The sequence below is a fragment of the Myxine glutinosa genome, chromosome 8, assembly GCF_964187855.1.
Source record: "Myxine glutinosa chromosome 8, kmMyxGlut1.1, whole genome shotgun sequence".
Lineage (NCBI taxonomy): Eukaryota > Metazoa > Chordata > Myxini > Myxiniformes > Myxinidae > Myxine > Myxine glutinosa.
The window spans coordinates 125286392-125305903 of NC_136268.1; the positions used below are offsets into that span (position 1 = coordinate 125286392).

General features: G+C 46.0%; 1 protein-coding gene across 2 annotated transcripts in view; it reads left to right on the forward strand.

Moving 5' to 3' along the window:
- The window catches only part of LOC137432904 (hippocalcin-like protein 1), a 131446-nt gene extending 116932 nt beyond the window's left edge, over positions 1–14514 (forward strand). For both annotated transcript variants that reach the window (XM_068125210.2, XM_068125211.2), the window contains exon 4: positions 11056–14514. In XM_068125210.2, the coding sequence (XP_067981311.1) occupies positions 11056–11153 (98 nt within the window). In that variant the 3' untranslated portion in view covers positions 11154–14514. The remainder of the gene's footprint in view (positions 1–11055) is intronic.
- The last annotated feature ends 4998 nt before the right edge of the window (positions 14515–19512 follow it).

Below are 19512 nucleotides of genomic sequence, written 5' to 3' on the forward strand. Positions count from 1 at the left end.
ACAGAGATTGCTGGAATTATAGATAGATGTATGTACTATGTATGTATGTATGTATATATAGAGATATATATATAGATATATATATATATATATATATATATATACACGTGAAAAAGTAAGTACACCCCACGTAAAGTTTTGACTTTTTCCAACATATTCCAACATACAGCTATTTGATCTTCATTTCAACAATATTGACAGATAAAGGTGATATTGAAGGAGTCCGGACTCCAGCAGAATACGGATAAAAGGATGGCAAGGCACAAACTCGTCCGAGAAGATGTTTATTCGTAAAACCAACTCGGGAACACTAAAAAGCCCGTTTATCGGGCTGCCTTATAAAGCAAAAACCGAAACCGAAACCGAAAGCCACGCCTCTCAAGCGAGGCGTGCTTCGGTGGTCACGTGATCCACAGTTGTAGCTCATTATACCCGCACGCGCGGCACGCTTTGGCGGTCACGTGACCAGCCACTCTGGCGCCGTGGATCCCCGCCGGTGACGTCACCGGCTGGAGCAAGGAGATTCTGATGCCGGTCTTGCTTGGGGGACCCATGGGTCGCTACACACGCCCCCCCAGAATGGACTTGGTCCAGGGAGGTCAACCTGAGGGGGGTCCGGATGACCCGACCGAAACGACCCCTGGCCGGTCGCGGGGGGTGGGGTCCGGTGTGGTGGTGGATGGTCGGACGGGGGGTGTAGTGGACGGGGGGCGGCCGCGCCGCGGTGGCAGAGCCAGCCGTGGCGGCTGGCTGATGTCCATGTGGGCTGGTTTGAGGCGGTCCAGCGAGATCCATTCCGCCCGGCCACCGATGCTGACGATGAAGGACTTGTTGTCCCGGCGTAGGACCCGGAAGGGTCCGTCGTAAGGTGGCCGGAGCGGCCCCCGGTGCGCGTCGTGGCGCACAAAGACGTACTCTGCCGTGCGGAGTGCTGGGGGGACGTAGGAGTGGGGGTCGCCGTGGCGGGACGTTGGCACCGGGGCAAAACGTTGGGCGGCCTCCTGGAAGTCCGTGCGCTGGCGAGCGGCGGACCAGGGGCTGGTGGCGTCAGGCACGAACTCGCCCGGGACGCGGAGAGTCTGGCCGTACACCAGCTCGGCGGTGGACGCCTGGAGGTCCTCCTTGGGGGCCGTGCGGGGGCCCAAAAGGACCCACGGGAGCCGGTCGGCCCACCCGTCGTCCTGGAGGCCGGCCATGAGTGCGGCCTTCATGGAGCGGTGAAACCGCTCACACAACCCGTTGGCTTGGGGGTGGTGCGGTGCAGAGTGACTCCCAACGAGCGGGCGACCGCGCCCCAAAGTTCGGACGTGAACTGTGGGCCGCGGTCGGACGAGATGTCCGCCGAAGCGCGCGACCCAGGTGGCGATGAACGCCTGCGCCACATCGGCGGTGGTGGTGGAGGTGAGGGGCACGGCCTCCGGCCACCTGGTGGTCCTGTCCACCATGGTGAGCAGGTGGGTGAACCCCTGCGATGGGGGCAGGGGACCCACCAGGTCCACGTGGACGTGGTCGAAACGCCGCTCGGGCACGGTGAAAGGAGCCAACGGAGCCAGGGTGTGACGGTGGACCTTGGCCCGCTGGCAGGCTGTGCAGGCGTTGGCCCAGTCGCGGACGTCTCGTCGCAACCCGTGCCAGACGAAGCGTGCCGACACCAGCTTCTGGGACGCCTTCCGGCCTGGGTGCGAGAGGTCGTGGAGGGAAGCGAAAATGCGGCGCCGCCAGGAGACCGGCACGACGGGGCGCGGTCGGCCCTGGGAGACGTCGCAAAGCAGGACCGTGCCCGTGAAGGGGACGTCAGCCAAGCGGAGGCCCGTGTCTGCCACCCTGAGCGCCTGCACCGTGCCGTCGGTGGTCTGTTCCGTCGCCATCAGGGCGAAATGCACGCCGAGGTGGACGGCGTTGGCGCCAGCCCGAGAAAGGCAGTCGGCCACGATGTTGTCTTTCCCGGCGACGTGCCGGATGTCCGTGGTGTATTCGGACACGGCGGAGAGGTGGCGCTGCTGGCGGGCCGACCACGGCTCCGTGACCTTGGCCATTGCGAAAATCAATGGCTTGTGGTCGACAAAGGCCGTGAATGGGCGGCCCTCCAGGAGGTGGCGAAAATGGCGGACGGCCAGGTACAGCCCGAGGAGCTCGCGGTCGAACGTGCTGTACTTCAGCTCTTTGGGCAGGAGTTGCCGGCTGAAGAACGCGAGCGGCTGCCAGGCCCCGTTAACCCATTGCTCATGGACCGCGCCCACGGCGTAGTCGGAGGCGTCCGTGGTGAGGGCGATGGGGGCATGGGGTACCGGGTGGGCCAGCAGCGTGGCGTTGGCAAGGGCCCGTTTCGCGCCGGCAAAAGCCGCGTCCATGTCCGTGGACCAGACGACGTCGTGCTTCGCCGGCTGGCCTCGGAGGGCGGCGTACAAGGGCCGCATGAGTTGCGCCGCTCGGGGCACGAAGCGGTGGTAGACCTTCACCATCCCGAGGAACTCCTGCAGCGCCTTGACGGAGCGGGGGCGCGGGAAAGCGGCGATGGCCTCGACTTTGGCCGGCAGCGGCACAGCGCCGTGCCGGGTGATGCGGTGGCCCAAAAAGGTCGATCGTCGCTGCACCAAAGTGACATTTGGCCGGGTTGACAATCAAGCCGTGCTCGCTGAGGCGGCCGAAGAGCGTCCGGAGGTGGAGGAGGTGCTCGGCTCTGGACGTGCTGGCGACGAGGATGTCGTCCAGGTAGGTGAAGAGGAATGGCAGGTCGCGCAGCACGCCGTCCATCAGGCGCTGGAACGCCTGCGCCGCGTTTTTGAGGCCGAAGGGCATCCGGAGGAACTCAAAGAGGCCGAAAGGTGTGATCACGGCCGTCTTCGGGATGTCGGCCGGGCGGACGGGCACCTGGTGGTACCCCCGAATCAGGTCCACTTTAGAAAAAATGGTCCGCCCCGCCAACCGGGCGGAAAAATCCTGGATGTGCGGGACGGGGTACCTGTCGGGGGTAGTGGCGTCGTTGAGGCGGCAGTAGTCGCCGCATGGCCGCCATCCGCCCCACCGGCTTCGGGACGATGTGCAACGGCGAGGCCCAGGCGCTGCCGGAGCGCCGTACCATGCCGAGGCGCTCCAGCGCCGTGAACTCGGCCTTGGCGACGGCGAGTTTGGCGGGGTCGAGACGGTGAGCCCGGGCGTACACCGGCGGGCCCGTAGTGGGGATGTGATGCTCGATGCCGTGCCTCACCGCGATGGCCGACAACGTCGGCCGCGTGAGGGCCGGGAACTCCGCGAGGAGACGTGCGAAGTCGTCCGCCAATGGGAGGGCGCAGGAAAACTCGGTGGGTGCGGTCCGGCTCAAGGCGCACGCCAGGGAGCTGAAAGTCTTGGCGTTGATGAGACGCCGGCATTTCACGTCTACCAGCAGCCCGTGGGCGCACAAGAAATCGGCCCCGAGCAAAGCCATGGGGATGTCCGCCGTCAAGAACTCCCAGTGAAAGAGCTGGCTGCCGAAGCGGAGGGCGATGGTGCGTGGGCCGAAAGTGCGGATGGCGGAGCCATTGGCCGCGACCAATGGGGGGCCGCAGACGGCGGCCCGCCTGTCCTCCGCCGAAGCGGGAATGACGCTCAGCTGGGCGCCGGTGTCCAGAGGAAGCGCCGCCCCGACGCTCGGTCCGCGATGAACAGCAGGTTTCCGGAACGGCCGGCGTTCATTGCTGGGAGGGAACACCGGCTCGCCCGTTTCCCGGGGTCGAACGTGCACGGGGGTCGGCATGATCGGGCCTGCCGCCCGAACCTGGCGTGGAAATAGCACCAGGCCGGGTCCGGCGGGGGCTCCGGTCGACTCGTCAGGACCGGGCGACGCGGCGTCGCCGCTGCCAGTCGTGCCGGCCCGGCGGTCTCCGGGAAGGAGACTGCGTCGCGGGCGGGTGGGTGGGAAGGCTCCCGTCCGCCACCCCGACGAGCTGGCTCGCCGCTCCGGCGAGCTGGCTTGCCGAAGTGATCTTGTCGGCCTCCTTGGCGAGGTCGCGGGGGTTTACGATGGTCGTACCTGCCAGGGAGACCCGTACCGGGGCCGGGAGCTGGCGAAGAAAGAGCTCCTGAAACAGGAAATCCGAGGGGTGCTCGCCGAGCAACGCGAGCATGTAGTCCATGCGCTCGGACGGGCGCGTATCACCGAGCTCCGGTAGGTCGAGCAGGCGTCGTGTGCGCTCAGCCGGGGAAAGGGCGAATGCGCCCAGCAGAAGTGCCTTGATGGCGTCGTACTTGCCGTCAGCGGGCGGGTACTGGAGGAAGCTCAGGCAGCGGGCGGCGGTCGCGGAGCCGAGCGCAGCGACCACGTAATGGTAACGGGTGGCGTCCTCCGTGATGCCACGCAGGGCGAACTGGGAGTCCGCCTGCGTGAACCAGACGGCGGCATGTGCTTCCCAGAAGGTGGGCAGCTTGAGGGACACTGCGGTGTCCATTGCCATGTTGCAAATTCGGGGTCACCAGTGAAGGAGTCCGGACTCCAGCAGAATACGGATAAAAGGATGGCAAGGCACAAACTCGTCCGAGAAGATGTTTATTCGTAAAACCAACTCGGGAACACTAAAAAGCCCGTTTATCGGGCTGCCTTATAAAGCAAAACCAAAAACCGAAACCGAAACCGAAAGCAACACCTCTCAAGCGAGGCGTGCTTCGGTGGTCACGTGATCCACAGGTGTAGCTCATTATACCCGCACGCGCGGCACGCTTTGGCGGTCACTTGACCAGCCACTCTGGCGCCGTGGATCCCCGCCGGTGACGTCACCGGCTGGAGCAAGGAGATTCTGATGCCGGTCTTGCTTGGGGGACCCATGGATTGCTACAATATAATATAACAAATATCATGAAACATTTACATTTTGTAGTCCATTGTATAATTTAAATAAACATAAATGCAAATTTCACATGTGGAAAAAGTAAGTGCACCCTTGGCTCCAATAGGTGGTATTGCCCCCTTTGGCAGAAACAACCTCAAGTAGGCGTTTCTTATAACTGTCTACCAGTCTCTGACATCAACTGGGAGAAATTTTTGCCCACTCCATATGCAGAATTCTTTCAGCTGTGCGATGTTTGAGGGGTTTCTTGCATGCACAGCTCGTTTCAAATCCCCCCACAACATCTCAATGGGATTTAGATCCGGGCTTTGACTTGGCCATTCCAGAACCCTCCATTTCTTTCTTTTCAGCCATTCCTTGGTGGATTTACTGGTATGTTTAGGGTCATTGTCATGTTGCAAGGTCCACCTTCAGTTGAGCTTCAACTTTCCGACAGATGGGCTCACATTATCCTCAAGCACCCTCTGGTACAATGAAGAATTCATCGTGGATTCTATGATGGTGAGTTGCCCAGGCCCTGATGCAGCAAAGCTGCCCCAAACCATAATATTTCCACCACCATGCTTTCCAGTTGGTATCAGGTTCTTGTGGTCAAATGCTGTCTTTGGTTTTCGCCAATCATGTCTTCTGGTACTGTGGCCAAATAGCTCTGCCTTTGACTCATCTGTCCAGAGCACATTGTTCCAGAAGTGCTGGTCTTTGCCTCGACGTTCATTGGCAAACTTTAGTCTTGCCCTTTTTTTTTTGTATACTGAATCGAGGCTCGTGAAAGAGCTAAAAGAGCCTGATGGGAACAGGCCTGATGTTATTTCTGGACAGCAAAGGTTTCCTCCTGGCACACCTCCCATGTAGATCAAATTTGTGCAGCCTCTTTCTAATGGTAGACTCATGCACTTTGACATCAACAGTGGCAAGAGCTACCTGTAGGTCCCGTGATGACATTCTGGGGTTCTTAGAGACTTCTTTCAGCATCTTGCGGTCTGCTCTCAGGCTGAACTTGCTGGGGCGGCCTGGCCTGAACAAGTTGGCAGTTGTTTGGAATCTTCTCCACTTGTAGATGATCTTCCGGACAGTCGAATGATCGATTTCAAACTGTTTGGAGATCTTTTTAAATCCATTCCCAGACTCGTAGGCATCTATAAGCTTCTTTCTGAAGGCCCCAGAGAGCTCTTTTGATCTAGGCATGGTGACGCCGCACACTTCAACAACAAACAACAACAACAACAACAACAACATGCATTTTAAAAGGCCATTTTCCCTGCTAGAGCGGGGGTTAGCCTTGCGGTCCCCATGACAATCTTCTCCATTTTGCCCTATTTTCTGCATCTCTCCTTGTTAACCCCCTTGCCCGCATTTCTTCTTCCACCATCTTTAGCCAAGTCTTTCTCGGTCTTCCCCGTCTTCTACTTCCTTCTACATTCATTTCCATCACTCTTCTCAACCAGTCACTTTCATCCTTCCTCAACACATGACCAAACCATCTCAACCTGTTCCTCTTCACAGCATCAATCACAGGCTCTATTCCCATCATCTTTCGCATGTCTTTTCGCAACACTTCAACAACAAAGAGCAAACCAAACTAAATGTCTGAGGTTTAAATAAGACAGGTTCCTCCAAGATCCTCTCTAACGATGTTCTATTCATTTGCACCTGAGCTGGTGCACCTGATTCTAATTTTAGATATTTGAAGTAGTGATAAATGTAAGGGTGTACTTACTTTTTCCACATGCGAAATTTGCATTTATGTTTATTTAAATTATACAATGGACTACAAAATGTAAATGTTTCATGATATTTGTTTTATTATATCACCTTTATCTATCAATATTGTTGAAATGAAGATCAAATAGCTGTATGTTGAAATATGTTGAAAAAGTCAAAGCTTTACATGGGGTGTACTTACGTTTTCACGTGACTGTATACTGCATGTACCTGCGAAAGCGCCACTTAATGTAAAATGGGACTTCAACAATACTATGCAAAGAATAGTTAAACATATGGGAATTTAATATTGCTTCGGCATGTGCTCCCCAAAAATGTTCCTTGACTCAACCCCAAGGCTTCAGTCCCTTCCCCACTCCAAGTCGTCAAAACACTCTCCCCACCCCAAGTCCTCAACCACCCCACACAGACACTACTTTTAAAACAAGAGGGCATTCTTTCATCATTACATATTATTTCCTCATTACCTCATTGAAATAGTGGAATATTTAACTCTCTTTCCCCTCCTCTATCCACCTTAATATTATGTCATTTCCAACTTCACCTTATCCTACCTCGTCAAAACCTGTTTTCCCAACTTGTCCTTTCACCTCGTTCACAATCTCGTACATGCCTCGCCAGATGGCAACAAGATACCAACAAGATACATCTCACAAGAACAATTATCCAAACTACCTTCAGGTCCCTATTTACAATCTCATGAGACATGTCCCATGGAAACGCCGTCGAATTTCCACTCTCAAGTGATCGTGAGTAGCCTAATTGTGTCAATAAATGGTCCGAAATTAATTATCTTCTTTGTGATACATGTATGCAGTAATAGCTGGGTGGCTTAGCTTAAAAATTCGGATCGATTGTGCCTTTTCCCTTAAAAGCATGAAACTTGGCACATGGCTAGAATACCCGAAAAGAAAGATTTTTAGTCCAGGTGGCATCCCCAATTTCACCCCATATGGCGGCCATCTTGAAATTCTGGATGGCCGTCATACAAGACCTATTTTGATGAATATCTCCATAATTAGAACAGATATCAAAATGGTTGAAGTGCCTATACCTACATTTTTAGGGTCTAGGAATCCAATGGCAACATAAAATATTAAGCAGTTTGTGGGAGCTAGTTGTCACACTTGATACAGAGGTTCTTACTGCTCCACCACGCATTGATCTAGAATCACTCTCCCCGTGCACTCAGGAAGAGGCAGATGGTCGGATGTTCCTACATGCTGCTGATGCAACACAGAGAGGGCATAGTAAGGTCCTCATACAAACTGTGGACACAGATGTTGTCGTGCTTGCAGTTACAGCATCCCAGAAGCTTTCAGTGATGATATGGTTACAATTTGGGACAGGCAAGAACATGCGATTTATCTCTGCACATGATATAGCCACAGCTCTTGGCCCTGAGAAATCTAAAGCCCTCCCCATGTTTCATGCACTAACAGGGTGTGACACTTCTTCAGCGTTTAATGGGCGTGGAAAGGTAACTGCATGGAATGTGTGGGAATCATTCCCTGAGCTCACAGAGGTACTAGCAGAAATTTGCCACCAGAGCACAGAGATAACTGAAACCTGCATGAACGTCATTGAGAGATTTGTTATTCTGTTGTATGATCGCACAAGTACTGCTACTGACATTAACATTGTATGAAAGAAACTGTTTGCAAAGAAGGGCAGACCTGTGGAATCAATTCCACCAACACATGATGCCCTTGTGCAGCACGTAAAGCGGGCAGTATACCAAGGCGCACTATGCTGGGGACAAGCATTGCATGCTAAGCCTGATCTACCAAGCCCCACTGAATGGGGTTGGCAAAAAACGTCTGCTGGCCAGTTCAAACCAATATGGACAACACTTCCAGAGGCTGCAAAGATCTGCAATGAACTTGTTAAGTGTGGGTGCAAAAAAGGATGTACTGGTCGTTTCCGGTGTAAGAAAGCTGCACTTCCCTGTACTTCTCTCTGCGCATGTGATGGAGAATGCAGCAAAGACTAGAAAACCACAAGATGGCACAGTTACAGTCTGCGATGTCATAGACACTTTTAATCTCTGAAGAATGCCAACCTGTTAAGAGTATTTATATGCATTCCCAGTATGCATGATACTATGCAAAATTAATATTTTCATATGACTGCTTAATATTTTATGTTACCATTGGATTCCTAGACCCTAAAAATGTAGGTGTAGGCACTGCAACCATTTAGATAGCTGTTCTAACTATGGAGATATTCATCAAAACAGGTCTGTTATGGCGGCCATCTTGGATTTCAACATGGCTGCCATATACTATTGAATATTTTATGTTGCCATTGGATTCCTAGACCCTAAAAATGTAGGTATAGGCACTTCAACCATTTTGATATCTGTTCTAATTATGGAGATATTCATCAAAACAGGTCTTGTATGACGGCCATCCTGAATTTCAAGATGGCCGCCATATGGGGTGAAATTGGAGATGCCCCTTGGACTAAAAATCTTTCTTTTGGGGTATTCTAGCCATGTGCCAAGTTTCATGCTTTTAAGGGAAAAGGCACAATTCATCAGTTAAGCAGCCCCACTATAAGCAAAACCTGCCTTGATAACATTTTTTACCTCCACCACCGAAGGTGGTCAGAGGTTATGTTTTCATCACTGTCTGTATGCCAGGATACCTCAAAATGTTGTGGACGGATTCGGATGAAATTTGGTGGTGAGGTGGTGAGTGTGACAAGGACGAAATGATTAGATTTTGATGAAGATCCGGATCTAGATACTATGATTTTAAAAGTGATTCTTCACCAGTGAGATTGGGCAAAAAAACGATATCCAGTGCCTATAGGAAGTCTACACCCCCTTTCAAAATGTTCACTTTTTGTTGCCTTATAGCCTGGAATTTCAATGCATTAAATCAGACGTTTCCCACCTTTATTTACACGTTGTAACCCACAACTTCCAAGTGAAAAACATATTCTACAAATTTCAGAAAATTAACTGAAAATACAAAACTAATTAAATCTGACAGAACCACTAGTGAGTTTATAGAACACCTTACCACACTCAGTGTTGAAGTATCTCATTAATTTGAAATAAAATGAAGATTTAAAAGTTTGTATTTAAAAGTTACAGATGTTTAACGCTGTTGATGGTTTTTTATACACCACCCTATTTAACATGTCCAAATACTGCTAAACAGAAGGGATTTGAAACTGTCAAGAAGGTGATTTGTGTTATTATAGTGTTCAAGTGTAGAATTGATTGAGGATCGTGTATACACGAGCGTCGATCTTGTATACAAAAAAGAAATTATGATTAAATCGAAATAAAATAAAGATTTTAAAGGTCGTATTAAAAACAAATCTGAAGGTTTACTGCTTTTGATGCCAGTGTCTTATACACCACCTTATTTAACACATTCCTTTATTTATTTGTGCCTGTTGTTTGTGTCCTTTATGGCGTCCTTAAAAACAGTAAGTTTCCTGTTTGGAATGATTTTCAATTTTGTTTGACTGCCAGACAGGCAGAAAGAGTAAAAAAAAAAAATCTCTCCCTCTACGTATGCGCAATCCGGACAAATTTAAAGCCAATGTACTGTTGAACTGCCGATTTGTTTTCCGATTCATGTTCAAAATTCTAATGAAATTAAGTTGTTCCTCGATTATAAACTGATGCTTGTGGACAGACAGAAGTAAACCAATTGCATAACACCGCTTTTCACTTAATGTGCGCTGGGTAATAATGAGATGAACACAGGGAAGCACCTTAAACATCCAGCTGAAAGGGGGCACTGCACAACTGTCTCGGAGAGGTGTGCAAGTTTCCTTAAACACGAGTTTCACACTGATTCATGTGGGGTCGGTTATAGGGTATCCAGGTCAGCATGACAAAATGGTTTATACAATTGTGATACACAAGCCCACAATTTTAACAGCTGAGAAACACCTACTTATAAGGATAGCAAAATGTAAAATATCTTGCTGAATAAAGAAACCACCAGGTTAGAATAAATGTGTCAATAGAGGAAAGTAGTTTGCACTTTAAAGTCAAAGGAAGAAACGAAATAGAAAAATAAGAATGAGCAAATGCTAAATATGTCAATAACCAAATATATTTGATAACTCTTGCACATCGTTATAATCTACGATGGGGTTAACCATTTGCATGTAAGTGTGACTTCATATTGAACGAGCCTTAACCAAGATGAATCGATGCAGGAAGAGTAGGCCAAAGGACACCGCTCCAAAGGGAGTAATTTGTGCATCGTATGCATGTGTTTGCCAAAAGTTTAATTGCACACAGATCTTGGGGCAACAATGGTTGATAAATATAACGCGCATGTCCAACCTTTGTTGAGCAACAGCACAACACCTAAGCATTTGGGAATATTTGAGATCTCTTCAATAACCTTGACACACTTCAAATCAATCCTTGTGAACTTGTTGCAGCATTGCTTGATGCATCCATTTGTGTTTGGTGTGCATCGCTGCAGCCCGTGCACTGCGGTAAATCTCCATTTTACGTTTTGTGTTTCTGCAGGGAAGTTGTCATTGGGCGAGTTCATCGCAGGTGCGAAGAGTGACCCGTCCATTGTGCGCCTGCTGCAGTGTGACCCAAGCAATGCCACCCAGTTCTAAGGTTATTCCTTTCGAGAGTGAAGAACCGCATCACCAGCTACGCCTTCGCATCTCATCGCCCATGTTTTCGCCATCTGGATGGATATCACTCACTTACACCCATACGCCTGTCTTCATCGACACCTACACCGAATACATCTTTGCTTCATTCTTATTCCCCTGACCCCTTCGGTGTCCTGCTCATTTACCCGTTTTATGCGATTCTTCTTCATTTCTATTTATTGTTTTCTCTCCAAGTACTCAGAGTACTTGTTCGGTGTGTGAGGATTTAAAGCTCTCCACCATGTTTTATTTGAGATCAGGAGGCGAATCGGGGTGAGCGGAAATGGTAAAGCAAGATGGAGATGGATGGACATAGGATGGAGAGAGTCTACAAATATGAAAAAAATAGCAATTCAAACCACGTACAGCACCTTTCATGGACACGGTTAGCAAAGCTGTTTCGAGCAGATTGGCAGTAAACAAGGGGGCCGTTTATGGAAACACGCGTGCTAGTACATGCATTTTCCTCAATCGCACCTATTAAATACAAACTGTCGATAAAAGGAATATTGTTCGCTCTTAAGTATGCACTACGAATTACTCAAATTCCCCCAGGATGAAAAAAAGAAAAACTGTATGTTGTGCAACTTTCCAAATAACACTGCATGACCTTTGGCTTTTCCTGTTATGCTTGTTCTTTGTGTTTTATTACACGGGGTGTAGTTGGTGCCATAAAATGTCTTCAAAACCAAAAACAATATCCGCTACACCAGGCTCTGCTGCATGATTTAACTCACTTCTGCACTCGGAAAAGACTGGATAAGAAAATAAGCAAAATATTTTTTCAAAGAGAACCAAGCAGGAGTCGAGTTTCTATTATCTTGCTGAATCTCCATGCGTTAGTTCATCTTTTGGATGTACTTTGCGAGAGACCGAGCTCCCTAAAGCGGAATGTCTGGAAAGGAAAGGGGAGTGTAAGGAAGTGGACTTGGTAAATATTTCCAGCAGTGCCGGAGAACTTTCGGTCGAGGAAAGAGCGAGGATATTTACTACGCAACAAATTGCAGAGCATGTTTTTTGGCCCACGTGCTAGCGGGGAAACTAAAGAATGAAATAACCAAAAACCGGGAGGGAAACGTGGACGATATGGGAAAAATATTCATAATCTGTGATGTGATGCTGTGAGTCTCGCTTTCGATGAATCTTTTCCCTTCATTGGCATGCTCACTAAGCATTATGCATTGTGCAATGGCTGTATGGGTAAAATGGGTGGTGAGCAGGTGCCAAAGAATGGAAAACCCTGCACAGAGAAGCGCTTAAAGTGATAGAGGTGTGTTCTATCCCTGTCTCACTCTATTCCTATGAGCATCGTTGGCTGCAGGTGCAGTAAATGCAACGTGAAGTCTGATGCACATAGGCGCAGCAGACTGGCCAGGTCGTCGGTATGGTGACGGCTGCCCTCGATTTCTAAAGTGGACACCGCTCTCTGCAGATGCTGTGCAGTGATGCCCAAATTGGCACCACCACTGACTTAAAGGAGTCGTTTTCCCTCTCCCTCCTATGTAAAAACATAATGTGTAAAGCTGTTAAGAAATCTAAACTATTACAGCAAGTGCGTAATCAACAGGTGTTCAGAATTTGTGTAGGAGGGAAACGGGTCCTCGGTTGCCATCCATTTTTATGGAAACTTGCAAATAGGAAAAAAACAAAAATCTTACCTAGGAGGGGTTAAGGTAACGCATGTAGTTTATTAATTTCAAAGTAAGAAAGTGTGCTTTCCAGGAAGTCAAATATATATTACCAGAAATAAAAAGGGAGCATCCTCAAAAATGATGTAGGTGGACCATGATAGTGAAGGGTCGTGGTTGAGGTATTTGATGTCCACTGCCTGTATTCCAATACGGATCGACCAAATTGTCTTGTTCGAGTAAGATCTATGGTTTGATGGTTTGAACTGTGTCGGTTTATTCAATGTCGAAGTTCATTTATGTTGTGTTTGAGTTTGTGTCGAATGCCGTTCATTATTTCAGACTGCTGATTTTGCAGCGTCTTCAGGCAACTTGTGGACAATATACGATCCTTTAATTATGGCTATTAATTTTTCATGCTCGGGAAAACATAATACTCCGTTGCTTTGTAATTGGCTTTTGGATTTGTGAGGTAGGCTGATGAAGACCCATTGTGGAAAAAAGCTTCACACATACAGCAGCCGGTCACGTTTTGTGACGCCACAAATTGTATTGTCCCGGAATGTGTTGTAAAAACCATATGAAGGGATCTCCATTGGCCTGTACCACCCAAAAGGAAACTGTGCGGGTAAAAAATAAGGACAGCAGTTGCTGGAGAGGTTTACGATGCGAAGCTGAGAATGTGGTCGTAAGATTGGAATTTGATTCAGGCGTCCAATGATGATTTCAGGCAATAGGATAAAAAAATAGGAATTGCGTTCCGCTGGAGTTTAAATCCCGGTGAGCGACCGACATTTTTATCCAACAGTTGTCCTTATTCGTGCACTATGCTGTTGCAGTTTAATAAACAGCATGGTCGTTCGAAACAGGATCCACGACGAGCTTGTGCCAAAATCGATGGTCACTAAAAAAACAATTGTAGTTCTCGTGGCAGTTCTGGAGCCTGAATCGGAGTGAGAGCTCGGTGGCTGTAAAAAAAAAAAAAAAAAAGGAAATAAAAAGGGGCATCTGGAATCGCACAAGGGGCTTTGTTTGCTCTTCCCTTAAATATTTAAACGGCACGAACTCTATATGTTATAACGGCCAATCTTGCTCTCCCTCGGTTTGCACGCCAACGTTTCCACCCGATCCATTTCACGGATGCTGGGCCTTCGCTCAAGGACAAATATTTTGATTTGAGAATCATTCTATTTATGAATGAGACAGCACCCTTGGCAACAATGAACCGAACTGGCCGCTCGTTACAAGTGCGAATGAATGCCAATGATTCCTGCCACCGACTTGAACACGCTAACGTTTCCTTTCATTTGCCAGCATTGGTTTAGTTGTCGGGCTGTGAATGATGTATCCATTTTGCCGTGATGTTGGAAACGTTCTGTGATTGACGTCACAAACACTTGCATGCATCCTTTTATCCAGTGAGAGTTGGACTGATCGAGTCGCAGAGGCGCTACGCGTACACCTGCGTTCCTTTCTCATTGAATCTATTCGACTTACAGGGCAAACGTTTTCTAAATGAGTATAATATACTGTACGTGCATAAGTGGTGTAATTGGTGTTATTTTAACGGATGCGCTGTTTAATAGGCTGCAATGCAGTGCTTGGTCGAACTTAGATTTTTACGACAAATCCGAATACGCCCCGGCTCGCTGTGATGTTTGTAAAAGCTTCTTAATAAACTCTTAATGTGACTTTGTCTCTCTGCAGTGTGGTGGGTCCTGGGTGATGTGGTCATCAAAGCTGGTAGTGGTTTGTGATTCCAACTTGCCACCTCCCCCCTTCCCTTCCCCTCAAAAGCTCGCTACATCTCAAAGATACATAATGGTTCATGAATGCCCATCTGTGTGTCTCTTCCATCTCTACTCCGATCATCCTTTCATTACAGATTGATCATCCAAATTAGATAGAACTTACTCAATTGAATGTAAGTTATTCAGCAAAACTTGTACAAACTGTCTAATCATGATCCAAATGTATAATCCAGAAGTTTGTTTTTGTTTTGTGTGTTTGTTTGTTTTGTGTGCTTGTTTGTGTTATGTGTTTCTTTTTTTTGGCATGTTTGTTTTGTCTTGTGTGTTTTGCTTCTTGTGTTTTGTTTGTTTTGTTCTGTGTTCTTATGTTTGTTTTGGGGGGTTTTTGTTTTGGTTGTTTGTTTTGTTTGTGTTTCTTTTGAGTGCTTGATTTATGTTTTGTTGTATTTTTTGTTTGTGTGTTTTGTTTGTTTGGGTGCTTGTTTTGTGTGTTTGCATGTGTGTTCGTTTTGTGTTTGCCTGTGTGTTTATTTTGTGTTTGTTTGTTTTGTGTGCTTGTTTCTTTTGTTTGTTTTGGTGTGTGTTTCTTTTTTTTGGTATGTTTGTTTTGTCTTGTGTGTTTTGTTTCTTGTGTTTTGTGTTTGTTTTCTTCTGTGTTCTTATGTTTGTTTTGTGTTTGTTTTGGTTCTTTGTTTGTTTTGATTGTTTTTCTTTTGTGTGTTTGTTTTAGGGGGTTTTTGTTTTGGTTGTTTGTGTTTTTTGTGTGCTTGATTTGTGTTTTTTTGTATTTTTTGTTTGTTTTGGTTGTGTGTTTTGTTTGTTTGGGTGCTTGTTTTGTGTGTTTGCATGTGTGTTCGTTTTGTGTTTGCCTGTGTGTTTGTTTTGTGTGTTTGTTTATTTTGTGTGTTTGTTTGTTTTGTTGTGTGTTTCTTTTTTTTTGTATGTTGTTTTGTTTTGTGTGTTTTGTTTTTGTTTTATTCTGTGTTCTTATGTTTGTTATGTATTTGTTGTGGTTCTTTGTTTGTTTTGATTGTTTTGTTTTGTGTGCTTGATTTGTGGGTTTTTTGTATTTTTGTTTTGTTTTGTTTGTGTGTTTTGTTTGTTTGGGTAGTTTTGTGTGTTTGTTTTGTGTTTGTCTGTGTGTTTATTTTGTGTGTTTGTGAATTTGTTTTGTGTTTTTGTTCTTGTTTTGTGTTTGTTATGTGTTCTTTTGGTTTGTGTTTTTGGTTTGTGTGTTTTTGTTTTGTGTTTCATTTGTGTGGTATGTGTTTCTTTTGTGTTTGTGTTCATTTTAGTTTGTGTGTTTGTTTTGTTTTCGTGTGTTTTGTTTGTGTGTTTTTGTTTGTTTGGTGTGTTTGTTCTGTGTGTTTGATTTGTTTCTTTTGTTTTGTGTGTTTTTATTTGTGTATTTGCTTTGTGCATTTATTTTCTGTTTCTTTTGTTTGTGTGCTTCTTTTGTTTCTGTGTTTGTTTGTTTTGTGTGTTTCTTTTGTTTGTGTGTTTTTGGGGTTTTTTGTATTCTTGTGTTGCGTATTTGTTTAGATTATTGTTTTGTTTGTGTGTTTCTTTTGTTTGTGTGTTGATTTTGTGTTTCTTTTGTTCGTTTTGTAAAAAAAATAATTGTTTTGTTTGCTAGTTTTTTGTGTTTGTTTTGTGTGCTTGTTTGCTCTCTACTGCGTGCCGTTATATCTTTGTTTTTGTTGTGTGTGCTTGTTTTGTTTTAGTGTTTGTCTTGTGTGTTTCTTTTGTTTTGTAGATTACTTCAATCCACTGAAGGTGGATGGAGGTTATATTTTCACCCCTGTTTGTCTGTGAGCAGGATATCTCAAAAAGTTGTGGACAGATTCGGACGAAATGGTGCAGAAGTAGAGAGCACTTACCTCTGCGCTGTCTATTTTGGGTTTCGTTATGACCCATCTGCAAGCTTTTGGGTCGGTGCTTCGCAGGAAGGGTGTTGCAATACTGAGAGTACCGTCCCTCGAATGGACGTTAAATTAGGTGTCCCATCTGTTTGCATTCGTTAGTTGACGTTAAAGATCCCACGATGTTTTTCGTGAAGAAAACCGTCAGCACCACGAACAAATTGAAAATGTATGCTCTGACTTCCTGCGTCGGAGTGACGTTCATGCAGAGCAGGAAAAACTCCACGGCTGACACCACAAAAAGGTAGGAATAGTACAAAAAAACTACAAAAAAATAGGTCATTTAATAAATAGTGTTGTACCCATTAGTTATGCCAGGCATAATGTGCTTTGAATCTGCAATACTACCAACTGCATAATATTTAAATTTATTATGGGGACTCATTAAATTCCCAGTGGAAAAAATATGATTTGATGTTGTCAAAGTTTTTAGTCCAGCGGATAGGTGCTAAAAAATGAACAAATTGTGCACTTTATGATTAAAGCATGAAACTTGGTACACTAATACTAGACATTATGGGGATCATTTTAAAGATTGGAGGCATTCTGTATCTGTCCTGTGTCCACCGTAGCGGCCATTTTCCAAAATGGCTGCCATCGAGGAGATTTTGCCGATAAGTGAATGACAAAAATACCTCTATTAACATAAAATATATATGTTCATGCTATATATATAGTAACTTACTCAAACACAAGAATTATAAATATGCCCTAAGAATATATATTTAATGGATATATGGACCAATATAGGTATTTTGATGGTCAAAATATTAAAGAAAATGAACAAATTCCTTAATATCACTTCTTTTTTTTTTAAAGATAAGGATCATATTATATTATTAGTTATAAGTTTAGAAGTAGAAATTGTTAGTAGTCATTATTAGATATAAGTTGTTATATTTGTTATTAATCATTATATGTTATAAGTAAACCATGTTTTAAATAATTAAGTAGATTAATTAAGGTGTTTTTTTTGCAGATCAGATCCAGAATTCTTGCAATATTTAAGAAATATAATTTTCTATAATTTATTGAATTGGTGTGGTTGTGTTTCTAATAATCATTGCTTCTGTCTGTTTCAGATTGTTGTGAGTGTTAATCTAATCTACTGCTCATCATCATGAAGAAAGTCTTCAAACTTTCAAGTTCAAGCTAGCAGTGATATCACCATGTCTGTGAATGAGGACGATACACCGATGGACTGGAATAAGTGTCTCATCTACCAGGAAAGCACCAGTGAGAAACTCACGTGCGCAGCAGACTTTGCAGAAAGGTTCCAAGGAGCTGGGTATACGTCTATTGTTCAAACTTTATCAGCATTCAACGAACTCGGTTGCTTGCCACCAAAGCTTAAGTTGACTCGAATGGACGATGGTAATGGACTGGAGAAAACTTTTTCAAATAGGAAAGCAAAATTTCATAAAACATGCAGACTTAAATTCAACCAAAATGAACTCAAACGTGCAGCTAAGCGGAAGATATGTGTAACGGACAAGAGTTCCTCTTCTGGTGAAAAGGAAAAATTCAAACGTCAAAAGGTCTCTAGGACTGGTGATGCTGTTAGCCATTGTTTCATCTGTGAGAAACCCGCATCTGATGCCCTACCTCTCCATAGAGCCTCAACGTTTGGCCTTGACACTCGAGTGCGACAGTGTGCAATTAATCTACAAGATGAGCGTCTGTTGGCAAAGCTCAGTGAAGGAGACTTAATCGCTACAGAGGCTGAGTACCACAGCCAATGCTTAATGTCATTGTATAACAGAGATCGAGATAGACCAACAACATCACATGACGAATGCAACACAAATATTGCTCATAACTCTGCATTTGCTGAACTTATTTCATACATGCAAACTGCTCTTGAGGATGACAGCATTGCCCCTGTTTTCAAACTATCTGTATTGAAAAAACTATATACTGATAGAGTTAACCAGCTGGGAGAGGGCTCCTCTGTCGTTCACTCTACACGATTCAAAAATAAAGTTCTAAGCTACTTTCCTGAGTTAGAAGCGCACAATGAAGGTCGCGATGTGCTTCTTGTCGCCAATGCAAATATTGGTAAATCGCTAAGAAGTTCGTGCCAGCTCGACGGTGACAGTGAAGCAGTGTTCATCTCTCGTGCTGCAAACATTGTTCGTAGAGACATGTTAAGAATGAAATGCTTACCATTCAGTGGTTCATTCAAAGAGGATTGTCAAGAAAATTCTGTGCCTCACTCACTGCTGATGCTGGTCACAATGATCATGTATGGGACAGATATCCAAAACCAAGAAAACTACTTGTCACAGCCAGCTTTGTCTGTATCACAATTGATGACATATAACAGCTGTGTGCATCGACGACAACAACCATCATTGGAAACAAGACATACTAAACAGCGTGAGACACCACTTCCACTATTTCTCGGATCATTGATCCACTCAAGGACAAGATCTCGCGATCTAGTTGATACACTTTATAGGCTTGGATTGTCAGTTTCATACGACCGTGTGCTAGGCATGTCTGCAGATCTAGGAAACTCTGCCATTAGCCACTTTGAAAGTATTGGAACAGTGTGCCCACCTGCACTCCAAATTGGAGTATTCACAACATCAGCAGTCGACAACATTGACCATGACCCGACAGCAACAAGTGCGCATGGATCTTTCCATGGAACGGGCATCTCCTTGTTTCAGCACCCTGACACTGAAAATTGTGGGACTGAGCAAATGCGCATACCTTTCACAAAATCTGGCAAGAAGGTCATGAACTATGTACGGAGGCAATTCACAGGCTCTGTTTGCCATGTTGATGTGGTATTTGATGTATACAGAGAAGATAGTCTGAAGGCCGCCACAAGAAAGAAGAGAGGGAAGGGCATACGGATAAGAGTGGAAGGAAACAAGAAGCTGCCTGGAAACTGGTCACAATTCCTACGGGAAGATGGTAACAAGACAGAACTTTTTAATCTCCTGAGTCAACGAGTGACAAATGAAACATTTCCTGGTATAGTGGTCATGACTCACAGAGAAGAGCT